The 14629-nt window shown below is 40.8% G+C and overlaps 1 protein-coding gene across 1 annotated transcript; it reads left to right on the plus strand.

Annotated features, from left to right (window-relative positions):
- Positions 1-3: 3 nt before the first annotated feature.
- On the plus strand, positions 4-7752 carry NHLRC3 (NHL repeat containing 3). Its single transcript, XM_061994096.1, has 7 exons — positions 4-211; positions 1758-1910; positions 2748-2895; positions 3463-3663; positions 4807-4898; positions 6671-6783; positions 7237-7752. Exons 1-7 carry the CDS (start codon positions 164-166, stop codon positions 7463-7465), a joined length of 984 nt encoding a protein of 327 aa, XP_061850080.1. The 5' UTR covers positions 4-163; the 3' UTR covers positions 7466-7752.
- The last annotated feature ends 6877 nt before the right edge of the window (positions 7753-14629 follow it).

Consider the following 14629-nt stretch of genomic DNA (forward strand, 5'->3'; position numbering starts at 1 on the left):
GCCGGCACGGTGGCGGGCAGCCCAGCGCCGCGAGAGGAGGGGAAGGGGGGCGCGGCCCGCCGGTGGTGGTGGGCGGCGCCAGTCACGTGGCTGCCATGGCAACGCCCGTGCGCCGGCCCGTGAGGAGGCGGAAGCGGCTGCCGGCTCGGGGGTCGCGGTTGCCATGGCCGCTGTGTCGCTGGTCCTGCTGGCTCTGCTTGGCGGCTCGCAGGTGGGCGGCCTGAGGGAGGGGGCGAGGCGCGGGAGCTTTGTGCGAGCCCTCTGGTCACGGCTTCTCGGCGAGAGTGCCGATGCGGCTGCCTGTGTGCGCTGTGAGCCGCCTCAGCGCGGGGGTGCGCCCAGGGCCCCGTCCCCCGCCTCGTCGCGGTGCCTTCCCGCACCTCTTCTGCTCACGTCCTTCTAGGAGAGGTTTGGCTGTGTGGCTCTGCAGCGCTTCCGAGAGAAATGCGCGCGCCGGGTGATTCGTTGTTAGGGGCTTTCAAGCCATACGCTCGGCTTAAATGAGGAGAAACGTAGTAAGCTCTACGTGAATAACTGCACCTCGCTGTCGGGTTTAGTTACTGCTTGGTTAGTTACTTTCAGTTTTCCTTCGTGGTAGCGTAGTCTTTCTTAAGCTGTTTATAGTCCTGTGGCGTCAACTTCTGTCAGGGTGATGAAGAGAAATGTTGAATGGGCCCTGTACTCCACACTGGTGAGGCCACACCTCGAGTACTGTGTTCAGTTCTGAGCCCCTCCCTACAAGAAAGATGTTGAGGTACTTGGAGTGCGTCCAGAGATGGGCAATGAAGCTGGTGAAGGGTCTGGAGAACAAGTCTGATGAAGAGCAGCTCAGGGAACTAGGGTTATGAGTTATTTAGCCTGGAGAAGAGGAGGCTGATCACTCTCAGCAACTACCTGAAAGGGAGTTGTAATGAGTTGGATATTAGTCTCTTCTCCAAAGTAACAAGTAATAGGACAAGAGGAAAAGGCTTCAATTTTTGCTAGGGGAGGTTTAGATTGGAGATGAGAAGAACTTTTTCACAGTTTAACAGGCTGAAGCAAGCTGCCCAGGGAGATGATGGAGTCACCATCCCTGTAGATATTTAAAGGACATATAGATAAGGTGCTGAGGGATATGGTTTAGTTTAGTGATGGGCTAGTGATGTTTGGTCAGTGGTTGGACTTGATCTTAAACGTCTTTTCCAAACAAAATGATTCTGTGTCCTTCAGAGTCACCATTTGTTACTTTTTCACGTTAGCCTGATCTTTCCATGGAAGTTTATTTTTTTCCTTGATCCCTTTAAAAATATAACTGACCTGAGTTTTTCTATTCCTGGTATCTTGCACTTCTCCATTTCTGAGGTGCAGTTTTCCTTCTTGATCTGTATTTTGCCTTTAGTCTGATTTTTGTTTTTCTTATTTTCATATCTTCTGGAAGTGGTTATTAACTCTGTTGCATTTAGAACCTTCACTACCATTTTCCTCATTTTGGAATGGGATTTACAGATAGTAATTGCATCTTCGATGTAAGAAATTTCAGAGTGCATTGTTTGCCTTCTAATTCCAGAGCTTGCCAATCCATAGGACTTGATTAGCTAATTTCCAGTGTGTCAACATTTTCCCATTTGCATCTCCAAACCCTAACTTCAAGCCTATTTCTGTTTATCTTAATTGAAAAGACAATTTATGATGCTTCAGTACACAGTTTTTCCTACTGATTCTTCTGATTCCACCATCAGTTGTTTAACTACTAATAGGTATTTGTTTCATATTTTCAGGTTTTAAAAGCATTTGATTACTTCTCTCCTTGGAAGGGACAGCAGCCAATGTACAAGCTGGACATAGGCTGGCCTAAAATTCCAGAATACTTCACTGGACAAACCTTTTGTGTTGCTGTTGACTCTATTCATGGTTTGGTCTATGTGGGACAAGTGAGTGTGACTACTGTATTTCTCTCCTTGTTCTAGTGTACTTCTGCCTTTAAAGTGTCTGGTTTTGATTAGAATATATAGGTGTGTGTGTGCGTCTGTGCATATATATGAATAATTGCTTTATCAAAATTAGTGAAAATGTAAGTATAGATTTCTCTGCTGTATTTATTTTTTAAGCAGTTCTGGCACCACACTTGTTTTTGCTTTTAAAAGCATTAAATTTATGTGGCATGAATGCATAATCCTGCTTAACTGAGTTACAGTAGCTTCTTTTCTGAACTGTGAGGTGAAATGGGATTCTGGGGCAACTTCATCTTCCACTCTTTCAGCCTTTGTCCCATGAAATCAAACCCATGGAGCTCTTTCAGCCAGTTCCATTGACTGGAGTTATTTGCTTTACCCAGTTCATGTGTTAGTATCTCTGAGTTAAGGATAAGACATCCTTCCCATGGAACATGGTGGGATTTAACACTAAAGCACAGTGTGAGTATTTGAGTGCCACACATAATAAGTTACAGCTTGGCATATTTTTCAGCAAGAACATAAAACCACGATTTGAAGTGAAGACCAAGGTAGCTGCAGTGGCTTGACTGCTCTGAAAATTGGATTCTATGTGATTTAAGTTGAAAGACTAGGATGAGTGGAAGGTTTTGCATGTTTATCTTGGACTTTTTTCTCTCTTTCCTCTTCTATCTGGAAAAAATGAGATCTAGCAGACAGTGTCTGGAGATTCTTGTGATTCATGACACATTGCAAAAACCTTACAAAGAGGAATTTTAAAATGTATGATGATTTGCCTCACATGTTTTCTTCATAGATTTTTCTTTTCCTTTTTAGAGAGGAGATAATGTGCCAAAGGTACTTGTATTCTCAGAGGAAGGGTATTTTCTTTATTCCTGGAATGATACGGTTGAAATGCCTCATGGTATCTTTGTATTGAACACTGAAACAGATAGTTCAGTATGGATCACAGATGTTGGAACAGGTAGGTGGGCCTGCTTCTGCAGGGAGATTGGACTAGATGATCTCTAAAGATCCCTTCCAACCCCTACCATTCTATTATTCTATGTGTGGTGATGATATGACAAGTATTAGGTGGGCAAGAAAATGCTAATACTGCAGATACTACTTTCAACAACTCATTTTTAATTGTCTCAAAAAATACCGAGACAGATTTGATCTTTTCCTGCCATGAAAAAACTTCTCAGGTACTGCACAAAATACTCTGAAGGCTCCTGGTTGTGCTTTGTGTCTGCTTATAGCTTCTGAACTTAGTAAGCACTCCCCCCATCCCTCCTCCTAGTATAGAGGAGGGGGGAAAAAAAACCTGGGTAGGCTTCTTGTCTTTGCTAGATTTGGTGACCTTAACACAATGGATGAATATTGTGGCTTCTGGATTTACGAACCCACAGTCACATTGTCACTATAGTTTTGTCTGTTTTGTTAACATCACTTATGAGTATCGGGAAGCTTTTCTTTTTTAATCTTTGTAATTGATTATAATAGTTACATTTTGTTAATATGGTTTTGCACTTTTTTTTCTTTGATTCAGGGAAGTATGGGCACACTGTGAAGCAGTATAGCCCTTCAGGTAAACTCCTGCAGGTCTTGGGCACGCCAGGTAATGCTGGCTCGAGTTTGATTCCCCTACAGTTTGATCAACCAGCAGAGGTCTTTGTAGAGGAAAGTGGAGACATGTATGTTGTGGATGGAGACGGAGGAATGAATAACAGACTGCTCAAACTATCCAATGGTAGGGAACAAATGAACTTCTGCAGTAGCTAACCATTGAAAATTGAATTTTGAATAACACAGCTTGAGAATGAAACACAACTTGAGAATCCTTTGAAAGAAGGACTGGGCAGAGCTGTCAGTTTGAAGACTTTGTTGAATCAGGTCCTGTTTTATTGCTTGTCACTTCAGGAGAAATCTCCTCATTGTTTATGGCAAAAGGACAAGAGAATGACTTTGTTCAGCCTTCAAGAGAGAAGGCTAAGGGGATTGTTGTTGCTGTCTTCAAGTCAAAAGTGGGAAGCCAGAGCACCCATTTCTTGAAGATGCACAGTGAAGAATGAGGAACACTGGGCAAAAGATGCAAGAGTGGTGAATTCCTGTTCAAGTTTTGGAGGGAAAGATTGGCAGTGAGGGTGATCAGGCAGTGAAAAGTTTGCCTAAAGATGGTGTGCAATCTCTGCTACTGGAGATGCTCATTGGAGTTAGGAGCAACCTCATCTAACTTCAGGCTTGAATTTGTTAATGAGATTAGTCCTGCTTTAAGAAGAAGATTCAACCAGATGGTGACTGGGGATCTTTTATACCTAAATTATTCTGGGATTCTAATAAGGTTGCTCATATTCTCCAACTGGATAATCAGCATTGGTTAGGGAAGCAAGTGAGGAGTCTGCATGTTCATTGGTTAGGGCAGCAAGTGAGGAGTCTGTATGTGCCTACAGTTGGGGGAAAAAGTGAAGGAGTTGCCATTTCTCCTTTTTACTGTCATAAACCAGTATTTCCTAGTATCTAGTTTGCAAAATGGCAAATTGTTAAAACTACCAGGATACAATTATAAAAAAATCAATTTAGTAAAGAAATCAATATCATAATCATGCAACTGTTTCTTTTCTTTAATACAGAGCTTAACAGAGCCTTGGACTATGGCTTTTGTGTACTAGTGGCTACCTTATCCTGAAACCGCTAGTAACAATCCAGTAATCACTGTAGTCGTCCCACTATTTCTTGGGTTTATGGATTTGGGAGTACTGTGTTTAAAAAAGACAAGTTTAGAAATTTCACCTTTCATGACTACTCAAAGTAACTTTTCAAGGGAATGACTTAAAGCTGTTCTATTTTGTTATTTTCTTACTGTGTTTTTGTTACTTTTATTTTCTCTGTTTAGATTACAAAGAGATCTGGCTGACTGGAACAAACGGGACTGGCATTGGTCAGTTCAAGATTCCTCACAGTGTTACAGTGGATCCTTTTGGACGGGTAAAGAATGAAGGGAGAATTTTTCCCATTTTCAACAGTCTCATTTACAAATATTTGAACAGAACAAATAATATTTCTTTTTTAAATTGAACTATTGTGATCTGGGTCAATTTATGGGGTCTCAGTTTTCAGTGCAACAGTAGTGATGGGCTGAAGTTTCATTCTGCAGGTCCTACTGGAGTAGCTTCCCCTAAGGCAGGCACCAGGATTCTCACCAGTTACATTGTCAATGTCCATGCAAGAACAGAGTGTTGCCATTGTAAAAGTACAGGACAATTATGGTCTGTAATAAGTATCTACTCAAGAACTTAACATTTCTTAAGGAGAATTTAATTTCATATTTGGAAGTTCCAAATTAGCTTAAGATGAGAGTAAGGCTCTAGATAGGTTGTGGACAGCAGTCCTTTTCTACGTGCAGCTCAAGGCATTCAAGAGTCTTCTTCTGCCTGGTGCTAATTGTAGTCTGGCTTTTGCTCTGCTGCTCCTGGAATTATGTGGTCACTCCTCATTTTGTTTCAGGGACAATAAGATTGTTGTAGAGAGTCCAGCTGAGGGCCACCAAGATGATGGAGTGGAGCATCTCCCTTATGCTGAAAAGCTGAGGGAGCTGGGGCTCTTCATCTTCGAGAAGAGGAGACTGAGGGGTGACCTCATTAATGTTTAGAAATATGTAAAGGGTGAGTGTCAGGAGGATGGAGCCAGGTTCTTCTCAGTGATGGCAAGGAGCAATGGGTACAAGCTGGAACATAAGAGGTTCCAAAGAGACATAAGGAAAAACTTCTTCACTGTGAGGGTGAGGGGGCACTGGAATGGGCGGCCCAGATGAGTTGTTGAGTCTCCTTCCCTGGAGAAGTTCAAAACCCACCTGGATGAGTTCCTGTGTGATGAGGTCCTGCTCTGGCAGGGGACTGGGACTAGATGATCTTTCAACATCCAGCCCTTAAGATTCTGTAATTCTATGTTCTTAAATCAGTGGTTGGAGCTAATTTTGCTGATGCTTTCTGAACCAGATTAAAATAATTGTTAATTCCTAAGAGAATGTTAAGTGGTGTTGTATTGAAATATAGAGATGAAAGAGCTTGAGTCAGCTTGCTTATTGCTCCCTTTTTTGTGATATCCCAGAAAAGTCATGAAGTTTACTTACCAGACCAATGGGCTGTCAACAGCTACAGTTTCAATGATTGTAGTACAAGAGATGTCTTCAGTGGAACCATCTAGTGGCATTGATAGTTTGCATTGTGTGGTAATGCAGTTAGCACACAAGTTCCACAAAACTGATTAGACAAAGCACTCTGAAAAGGCTGTTAATGTATAAGTTGCTCAATATTTGTAGTCGTATTAAGCATATTGAGGGTGTTTGCAGATGGAGTCATCATAGTCCTGGATCATGAAATGTGATTACTATTGAAAACCAAAGTTTTAATGGCTGACAGATCAGTGTCTTTAGAATGTAAAAAGTGGGAATATACCCTCACTGGGCAGGGGGTAGGAATTCTTCTAATATATCCATATCATAGCCACAAAAATGAAGAGAAAGCACTGATTTCTCTGTTAAAGTAGTCTAAAATAGTGTGTGTGTTAGCTGTGTGGCATTTCTGTTTTATCTTTGACAGTCATATCTCCTTAAGTAGTTTTGAAAGGGGATGTACATTCTTCCAAGGTATATACTTCCAAGGTATACTTCTTTTTTACTACAGGATGCTTTACTCATGTACAAAACTAATGTTTGGTTTGTTCTTTGTGTGAACAGCACTGATTTTTGTTCTTAACAGGTATGGGTTGCAGATAGAGACAACAAAAGGATCCAAGTTTTTGATAGAGTCACAGGGGAATGGCTCGGGTCTTGGAGCAGCTGTTTTTCAGAAGATGGACCCTATTCTGTCAGGTATTGTTGAACAGTTCTTCTAGAAGCATTTGATTACACAAGTGAGGTGTACTCTTACTGGTGCATTAATGTTGATATTTAATGTCTGATGGCAAGGAATTAACCAGTTTAATGGGATGCTGAGCCCTAATCATATGCAAAGATCTGCACAGTTGTATCTTGATGGGGAAATTCTGGCTTTATAACAAGCCCCATGTATTTGAGTGTACGATTGGGAACTTCATTTTAAAGTTGTTGTGTGTTGCTGACCTTACTGTTGCAGCTTTTACAAGAAGAGAGATTGTCTTGAATGAGTTCTCTGGCATGATCTGAGGGAGCAGCAATACGTAGAGCAGGTGTTACTAGTGAATTATCAACGTTTCACTGCATTTAGTTTGTTGTAGCCTGACTACCAAGGAAGTTTTGTGTGTTTAGAAGTGCATGGTTATATTAAACCACGTTTCTACCTCACAGATTCAGCGCTGATTACAAATACCTGATTGTAGCTCAGCTGAATATCAACCGGTTGGCAATCTTGGCAGCACCGCTGGTTGGCTCCATCGGGGACTGTGTTATGGTCAGCACAGTGCAGCTGGCAGAGGAAACCAAACCACACCTTGTGGATGTGGACATGAAGAGTGGGGCAGTCTACATCGCAGAGATTGGAGCCCAGCAAGTACAAAAATATATACCCTTAGGCTGAGCGTTTCCCACAGCTACTGTGGCACTAGCTGTGTGACTTATGAGACCTGTGACCACATTTCCTTCAGTTTTCTGTAGCTTGTGTTTCCTTAGACAAGCACAGAACGTTGTGCCCTCAGAACTCTAGAGCTAAGAATCTGTCCTAGCTCTTCTACAGTCCTGAAGAACTTCTTGGTCTTGAGCTGTTACTTGTTTTTGTAATGCTATGGCGGCTTTTGCTTTCATTGCTGGCACTTGTAAAATGACTTTGATAAGCATCTTAATTTTATTATAATATAACTTTACAAACACAGCTGCTGTTATTTAATATATAGAGTCGTCTTGGGGCTCTACTTGGCCTCTCTGTGTTGTTAAATGGAGGTCAGAACCATCTGAAGGAAGTGTATAAGTGATTTGCCAGATGGGAACCACCTCATTTTAAGGGTTTTTTCTGAATCATCATGCTGATACTGCCCAACACTGAATACAGGGATGTGTTATGCTGTTGAATGAGTTTCTGTTGGGTACTGGTGTGTGGTGGTTTAACCCCAGCCAGCAGCTATGCACCACACAGCCACTCACTCGCTCCTTCCACCAGCAGCACCCACCCTGCCAGGAGGGAGGAGAAAAGAGAACTCATGGGTTGAGAGAAGAACAGTTTAAGAATTTAATAATATAATTAAAACGAAAAAACATTAGTGACAAGGAAGATAATGAGAGGGAAGTAATGCCAGAAAGACAAGTGATGCACAGTGCAATTGCTCACCACATGCTGACTGACACTCAGCCAGTCCTCAAGCAGATCCACCCCTCCCCAACCAGCTCCCCCCAGTTTGTATACTAGGCATGATATTCTATGGTATGGAATAGCTCTTTGGCTAGTTGGGGTCAGCTGTATTCCCTCCCAGCTTCTTGTGCCCCTCCAGCCTTCTTGCTGTCAAGGCATGAGAAGCTAAATCCATGGATTTAATATAAACACTACTTAATAATATTTATTAACGTTAATGCTACTTAGTAACAACTAAAAACATCAGTGTGTTATCAACATTATTCCCACACTAAATCTGAAACACAGCCTTGTACCAGCTACAAGGGAGAAAATTAACTGTCTCAACTGAAACCAGGGCAATATACTGGTGTCAGTGGCACCTGCCTTAGGTGATTAATAACATAAGTGTTGAAATCCATGTTTTCAGCTCTAGCTAAAATGGCAAAGTCTGTAATAAGCTTCAGTTAAATAGATATGAGGCACTTCAAACTAAATTAAAAGTATGTGTACAGCAGCCAAGTACTGATTCTTAACTAAATCAATTCTTAACCTGATTAGATTTATATCAGCACAGTTTTCTGTTCATAAGATTTCATAGTGGAACAAATTGAAGTTGAACTCATTTAAGTTCCACAAGAGAAACAAATTGCAATTTGCTAGGGAAGCCTTAATCAGCTTTAGGGACTGAGAGGCGCATGATTTTCTCACAGTTTCATTGCAACTCTGTCAGTTAACACTGACATCATCTGTTTTGATTTGGATTTGTAACTCTTTTGTATCCAGAATTTAGACTTCATTGACTGCATTCACGTCTAGATTTCCTTATGTTATATCCTAGCAGATGTCTCCAAGCTCTGTCCTGAAAATGCTGTCCCTTCCCATTCTAGTCCAGAGTGGTTCTGTTTTCTTTACATGCTGCTACAAGATTTCAAGATAGTTCACTTCATAGCTTAGAGGGAACTGGCTGTACAAAAATGGAGTGGAGAAAATGGCCTGGCAGAAATGAGGCAGTGAGTAACTGATTACTGCAGTAAAGCTGTGGACCCACATTCCATACTTATCTACTATCTCTTCAAAACATTTGGGAGGATTTTTGCTGTTTCCACACTCTTATTCTATTGTATAGATTTATTACAAGCTAAGAGAGGCTTTTTTTTCCCCTTTGCTTTCCTTAGAAAGGAAATATGGAAAGCAGAATTATTCTGATGGGAAATATCCAATTCAGTGAATGTTATCAAAACCAAGTGCTTCTTAATTTGGCAGGTTTCCACCTATGATCACAAATTTGTGGGTCAGCAGATGGAAAATATGTCCAGAATAGTCAGATTTCATATTTTCTGTGGAAAGTAACTCCTCTGTGAAGCCTGATGGCTTGATTTCAGTACTATTTGAGATTGATGCACTAAATGTGAATGCTTTGTTGTTAGCTACTTCCACGGTAACAAAAGCTTATCTTATCTGGCTGCCCTCATGCAAGCATTAGAGCAGAACTTTATACACTGGCAATTATGGTCCATCATTCACATAGTCTTGATCAGGAGCTAGCAAGCAATACCTATGAACTGGAAAAGAAGCTTTGCTTCCTCTAGACCTAGATGGACAGGTCCCCATTTCTTTATGGTGTGTCGTGTGGATTTTATAACTAGGTCTCCCATAGCTCAGGGATCTCTGCTCTATGTGCAGTTTAGGTATTCTTCACCCACACAAAGTGGATTTCTTCTTAAAAACATTACTGTAATATCATCAACTGTATTTGAGCCTATCGTGGTGGTGTAAGGGGTCCAGGCACATCCATCCTTCCTCACCACATCCTCTCCTTATTTATTTTTACTTTGTCACATCCATTTGAAACAGAACTCCAGACTCTCTGGGAACATGCTTCTGTGTTCAGTAAAGGAGTAGTTCACTCCTGGATGTTGACAAATAAGTTATTTCTACAAGTTTCCATTTGCTGCGTGGATCTGCTCTCAACTCCTTTTCCGATGGAGAAAATGGGGAGCGTTCATCCAGTTTTGTCTGGCTTGACTGAAATAGACCATGGTGCCAAAATGTGCCTTGCCTGTAGACATTTGGGTATCTGTGATAAGAAGGGATGCTTATTATTAACTAGTATGAAATCCTTAGACTCCTTTTTACCTCCGTGTCTATGACCAGACTGAGGAAATGATAGATTTGTGTGCTAACTTGCCAATTCTCTGAAGGTTTTCTTATGTATCGTCTTGAAACTGATTTCTGAAAAATTGCATGGTAAGATAATTTGATAAAATAAATTGAGAATTTCCCGTTACAAAAGGCTTGGGCACTTTATTTCTGTTGATACATTCCATTGCTATGGATTACTTTTCTAAATGTGAGGTTCTCAAGATTTTAATAAGGTATTTCATGATTTCTGATACCAACATGCAAATGTAATCTAAAATTCCATGTTGCCTTTATACATTACTGCTTCTATGGCCCATCTCTTTTACATTCTAATTTATGTATCAAAAAAGGCACATAAATCTCTCCCAGATATTTTCCTCAGAGTAATTAGTAAAACTGGATAATGAGTTACATAAGTGCCAAGTATTAAAAAGATATAAAAAAATTAAATTATATATTCTTGTGATGCTAAGAGGGAAATTAAAAGCAAACTAACAAAACATTTCTTAACATAGAATCAAGTTTTATTTCTAGAAAAGATGTACCAAGCAATCTGTTTAGTTTTCAGAAGATCAAGAAGAGCCTTCTCCATGGGTTAGAAATACTTGCACAAGAAGAAAAATTATAGTGTTAAGTAGACAAGAAGGAAAACCTAAGGTGATTGCTAAACCCAACTCCAAATGTCATTTTAGTTAAAAATTGTCAACTTTTAATTGTGAGAAGTAGTCACTGGAGTATCCAAGTAAAGGAAATAAGAATATGACATGATTTACTGTCTCCAGAGTTGCAGACCATTCATTTTTGTTTGGTTTCTTGGGTAAGTATGTGTAGACTGTCGACTGGATGACAGTCCTAAGAGGTAAGACCAGGTCATGTAGTCCCCTCTTTTCTGATTCTAAGATCCATTGCTACAGTTCATCTTGATTTTTCTGTGATAATAACTAGCTTTTTTTCCATGTATATGTGTTGTTGTTGTCAGGAATTTATTAACAATATCTGTCTGTTCCAAACAAAAGAAGCCTGAATCGGGTTTGGGCCATGCAAAATCAGTTTAGTGAGGGAGGCTGAACCATCTCAATAAAAGCTGAAGGAGATGGTGCACAGGTATGTCTGTGAGTCTGCTCGAGTAAGTTCACTGCCTGAAAGCAGTGACTACTGAGTACTTTTTGAAGCATTAGCAGATAGTAATCTTAGTTGAGACTCTCCTAACAGTGTGACCTGAGAAGCCTTCGCAACTGATCTGTCACCGCGGAGTTTGTGATCCCTGAAGTTGCGTGTGTGAAACATAAGAGGGCACCAAACCCCTGCTGATGGTCGGCATACTTGGTGTAGCTGTACACTAGCAAACGTAAACAGCTGGTAATTTCTGAACATTTGGAGTAAGTCAACAAAGATAATGAATTGCCCCAGACTTCCTTTCTCCTCTTAAAATAGATGCCTGTAAACATAAGCAGATAATTGTATTATAGTCATTTTGGCTTATTACCACTGGATTTATGTCCATCTTTTATTTATTTCCATTGTCTTTTTTTCCTAGGAAAAAAAAATCAGTAATTCAGTGTCCAGAGGCAACTGGGTATGGTGAATTGATTTTTCTAGACTTTATGTGATTGATTTCAATGGAATTGTTCCTGATACGTTGCTTTGGAAACATAATAATTTATAATCTCATAACTGCAGCAGCATAATTATACCAGGAGAGCAAAGTATATTTCCCTACAGAGATGACCCAGAGTGGGATTAGAGCTAAGCTTACTGGATCTCATTCACCCATTTTATTCTATCACTCCTTTCTCAGTCTTTGTCTGAAAACCTTGCTCTGATTTTGTATAATTATTTTATTCTGCTTTTTTGAGGGGTTGCATCAGCAAAAGCTGTATTTACCAAAGTTGCCATAAAAATGTTTGAACATAGATCTCTTTTTTGGTAAGTAATCCAAAATATTTGTGTCTGCCAGTGTTCATAAAAGATCCAAGACATGTCCTTATATGAAATTTTAAACTAGGAGCATATTAATTTATGCACTGTTATGGTTTAACCCCAGCCAGCAATGAAGCACCACACAGCTGCTCACTCACTGTCACCCTCACTGCCATGGGAGGGGGAGGACAGTCAGGGGAAAACAAATTACAGGCTGAGATAAGAACAGTTTAATAACTAAAATGAAATTATTGTTGGTGGTGTTGTTATTAGCATTAGTATTGCAACAAAAGGAATATAACAAAAAGAAAGAGAAATAAAACCCAAGGAAAAAAAAATAACAAAACAAGAATAGGCAAGTGATGCCTGGTGCAATTGCTCACTACCTGCTAACTGATACTCAAGCAGTGATCCACCACTCCCTGTTAACTCCCCTCAGTTTATATACTGGGCATGATGTCCTATGGTATAGAATATCCCTTTGTCTACTTGGGGTCAGTGGTCCTGGCCATGCTCCCTCCCAGCTCCTTGTGTCCCCCCATCCCGCTCACTGGCAGGGCAGGGTGAGGAGCAGAAAAGGCCTTGATGCTGTGCAAGCACTGCTCAGCAGAAGCCAAAACACACCTGTGTTCTCATCCTAAATCCAAAGCACAGCTCTGTATTGGCTACTAGGAAGAAAACTGTCCCAGGGTGATTTGTTACTGCATCAAAGCCAAAGTAACACTGATACAAATGAGATATTGAATAGACATACTTTATGATAAGATCACATGTTTTGAGGCTGAAGAAACCAAACATAATTGTGTAACTGGATCTGCAAGACAAAGGTAAAAAACTTTGCCCAGTTACATTAGGAATAAGCCTATTAATTCTGTCTGAGCTATGATGGAATCTCCTAGAAATAAATTAAGACTTAAGAAATCTCTTGAATAGCTAAGGTCCATGTATTTTAATCCTTCCTAGTAGTCAATAAACATCTTTACAAAGGGATGGCTTTACAGTTAGTCTAGATTCATATAAGAAAAAACTTTCACTGTGAGGATGAGGGAGCCCTGGCACAGGCTGCCCAGAGGGGTTGTGGAGTCTCCTTCCTTGGAGGTCTTCAAGACCCACCTGGACATGCTCCTATGCGACCTAACCTAGGTGAACCTGCTTCTGCAGGGGGGTTGGACTAGATGATCTCTAAAGGTCCCTTCCAACCCCTACCATTCTATGATTTAATTTGGAAAAGACCTTTATGACCATCGAGTTCACTAACATCACACTGCCAAGCCCATCACTAAACTGTGTCCCTCAGCACCTCTCTGTGTGTCTTTTAAATATTTCAAGGGAGGGTGACTCCACCACCTTCCTGGGCAGCTTGTTCCAGTGTTTAACAATCCTCTCAATCCTAATCTCCAATCTAAACCTCCTCTGGTACAACCTGAGGCCTTTTTTTGCACTTGGGAGAAGAGTCTGGCTCTCACCTCACTAAAAGCTGCTGTCAGGCAGTTGTAGAGAGTGATCAGGTCTCCCCTCAGTCTCCTTCTCTCCAGACTAAACAGCCCCAGTTCCATCAGCTGCTCCTCATCAGGCTTGTGCCTCAGATCCTTCCCCAGTTCCATTGCCTGTCTCTGGACATGTTCCAGCACCTCAGTGTCATTCTTGTAGTGAGGGGCCCAGAACTGGACACAGTAGTTCAGTTGTCTTCAACCACATGTTTTAGTTTTTTTTTTTTTTTTCATCTAGCTTAGAGAACTAATATGGAAATAGTTTTTTCTTACGCCTCCAGAGAGTCGTTCACAGATGCCAACCTAGTCATCTCTTGCTCCACTCCTTGTCTAAACTACATAGAATAGAAATCTTGCCTTGCAGAGGAAAATTGCTAAAGCTTTCATTTCAAAATATTTTCATAGCACGTTTTGTCAAAAAAAAAGCAATCCAAAAGAAGGTTTACCACATGACAAGTCTGGATATTAGAACTACTATCTCTGAGCATGTCTGTGTGCTGTACAGGAATAACATTATCTCCCCATGATTTGATGTGGCTGAATTTGTTTCTGCTACCAGCTCTCAGCACAGTACTGTTTCTGACATTCATCAAAGGATCTGGGTGGCTAGGTAGTCAAGGGGTAAAGGAAACCTTCTGGAAGAACAGATCAGAATAGGTACTGATTTTTTAATGTGCTTGTGGTTGAAGTCCATAACAAAGTGTCTATGCTCTTGATGTTTTTTGACAAGGTCGTAGCTGGAAGAAGTAGCAGAAATTGAAGCGTCGGTAAACGGCTTATTAAAACAAACTGCTAAGTTGCTGGCAGGTGTTCACTTCATTAAGGTTGTTCAGTATTTTCAGATTTCTGAAATACTTCTGCTTAG

This window comes from Colius striatus, chromosome 1 (assembly GCF_028858725.1).
Source record: "Colius striatus isolate bColStr4 chromosome 1, bColStr4.1.hap1, whole genome shotgun sequence".
NCBI classification, from domain to species: Eukaryota; Metazoa; Chordata; class Aves; order Coliiformes; family Coliidae; genus Colius; species Colius striatus.

What these genes read in the sequence shown, in the direction of transcription:
- NHLRC3 (XM_061994096.1), top strand. Translation starts at nt 164, where the DNA reads ATGGCCGCTGTGTCGCTGGTCCTGCTGGCTCTGCTTGGCGGCTCGCAG. An exon ending in GATCACAGATGTTGGAACAG is followed by an intron (nt 2,896 to 3,462) that starts GTAGGTGGGCCT and finishes TCTTTGATTCAG; the next exon opens with GGAAGTATGGGCACACTGTG. An exon ending in GATGGACCCTATTCTGTCAG is followed by an intron (nt 6,784 to 7,236) that starts GTATTGTTGAAC and finishes TCTACCTCACAG; the next exon opens with ATTCAGCGCTGATTACAAAT.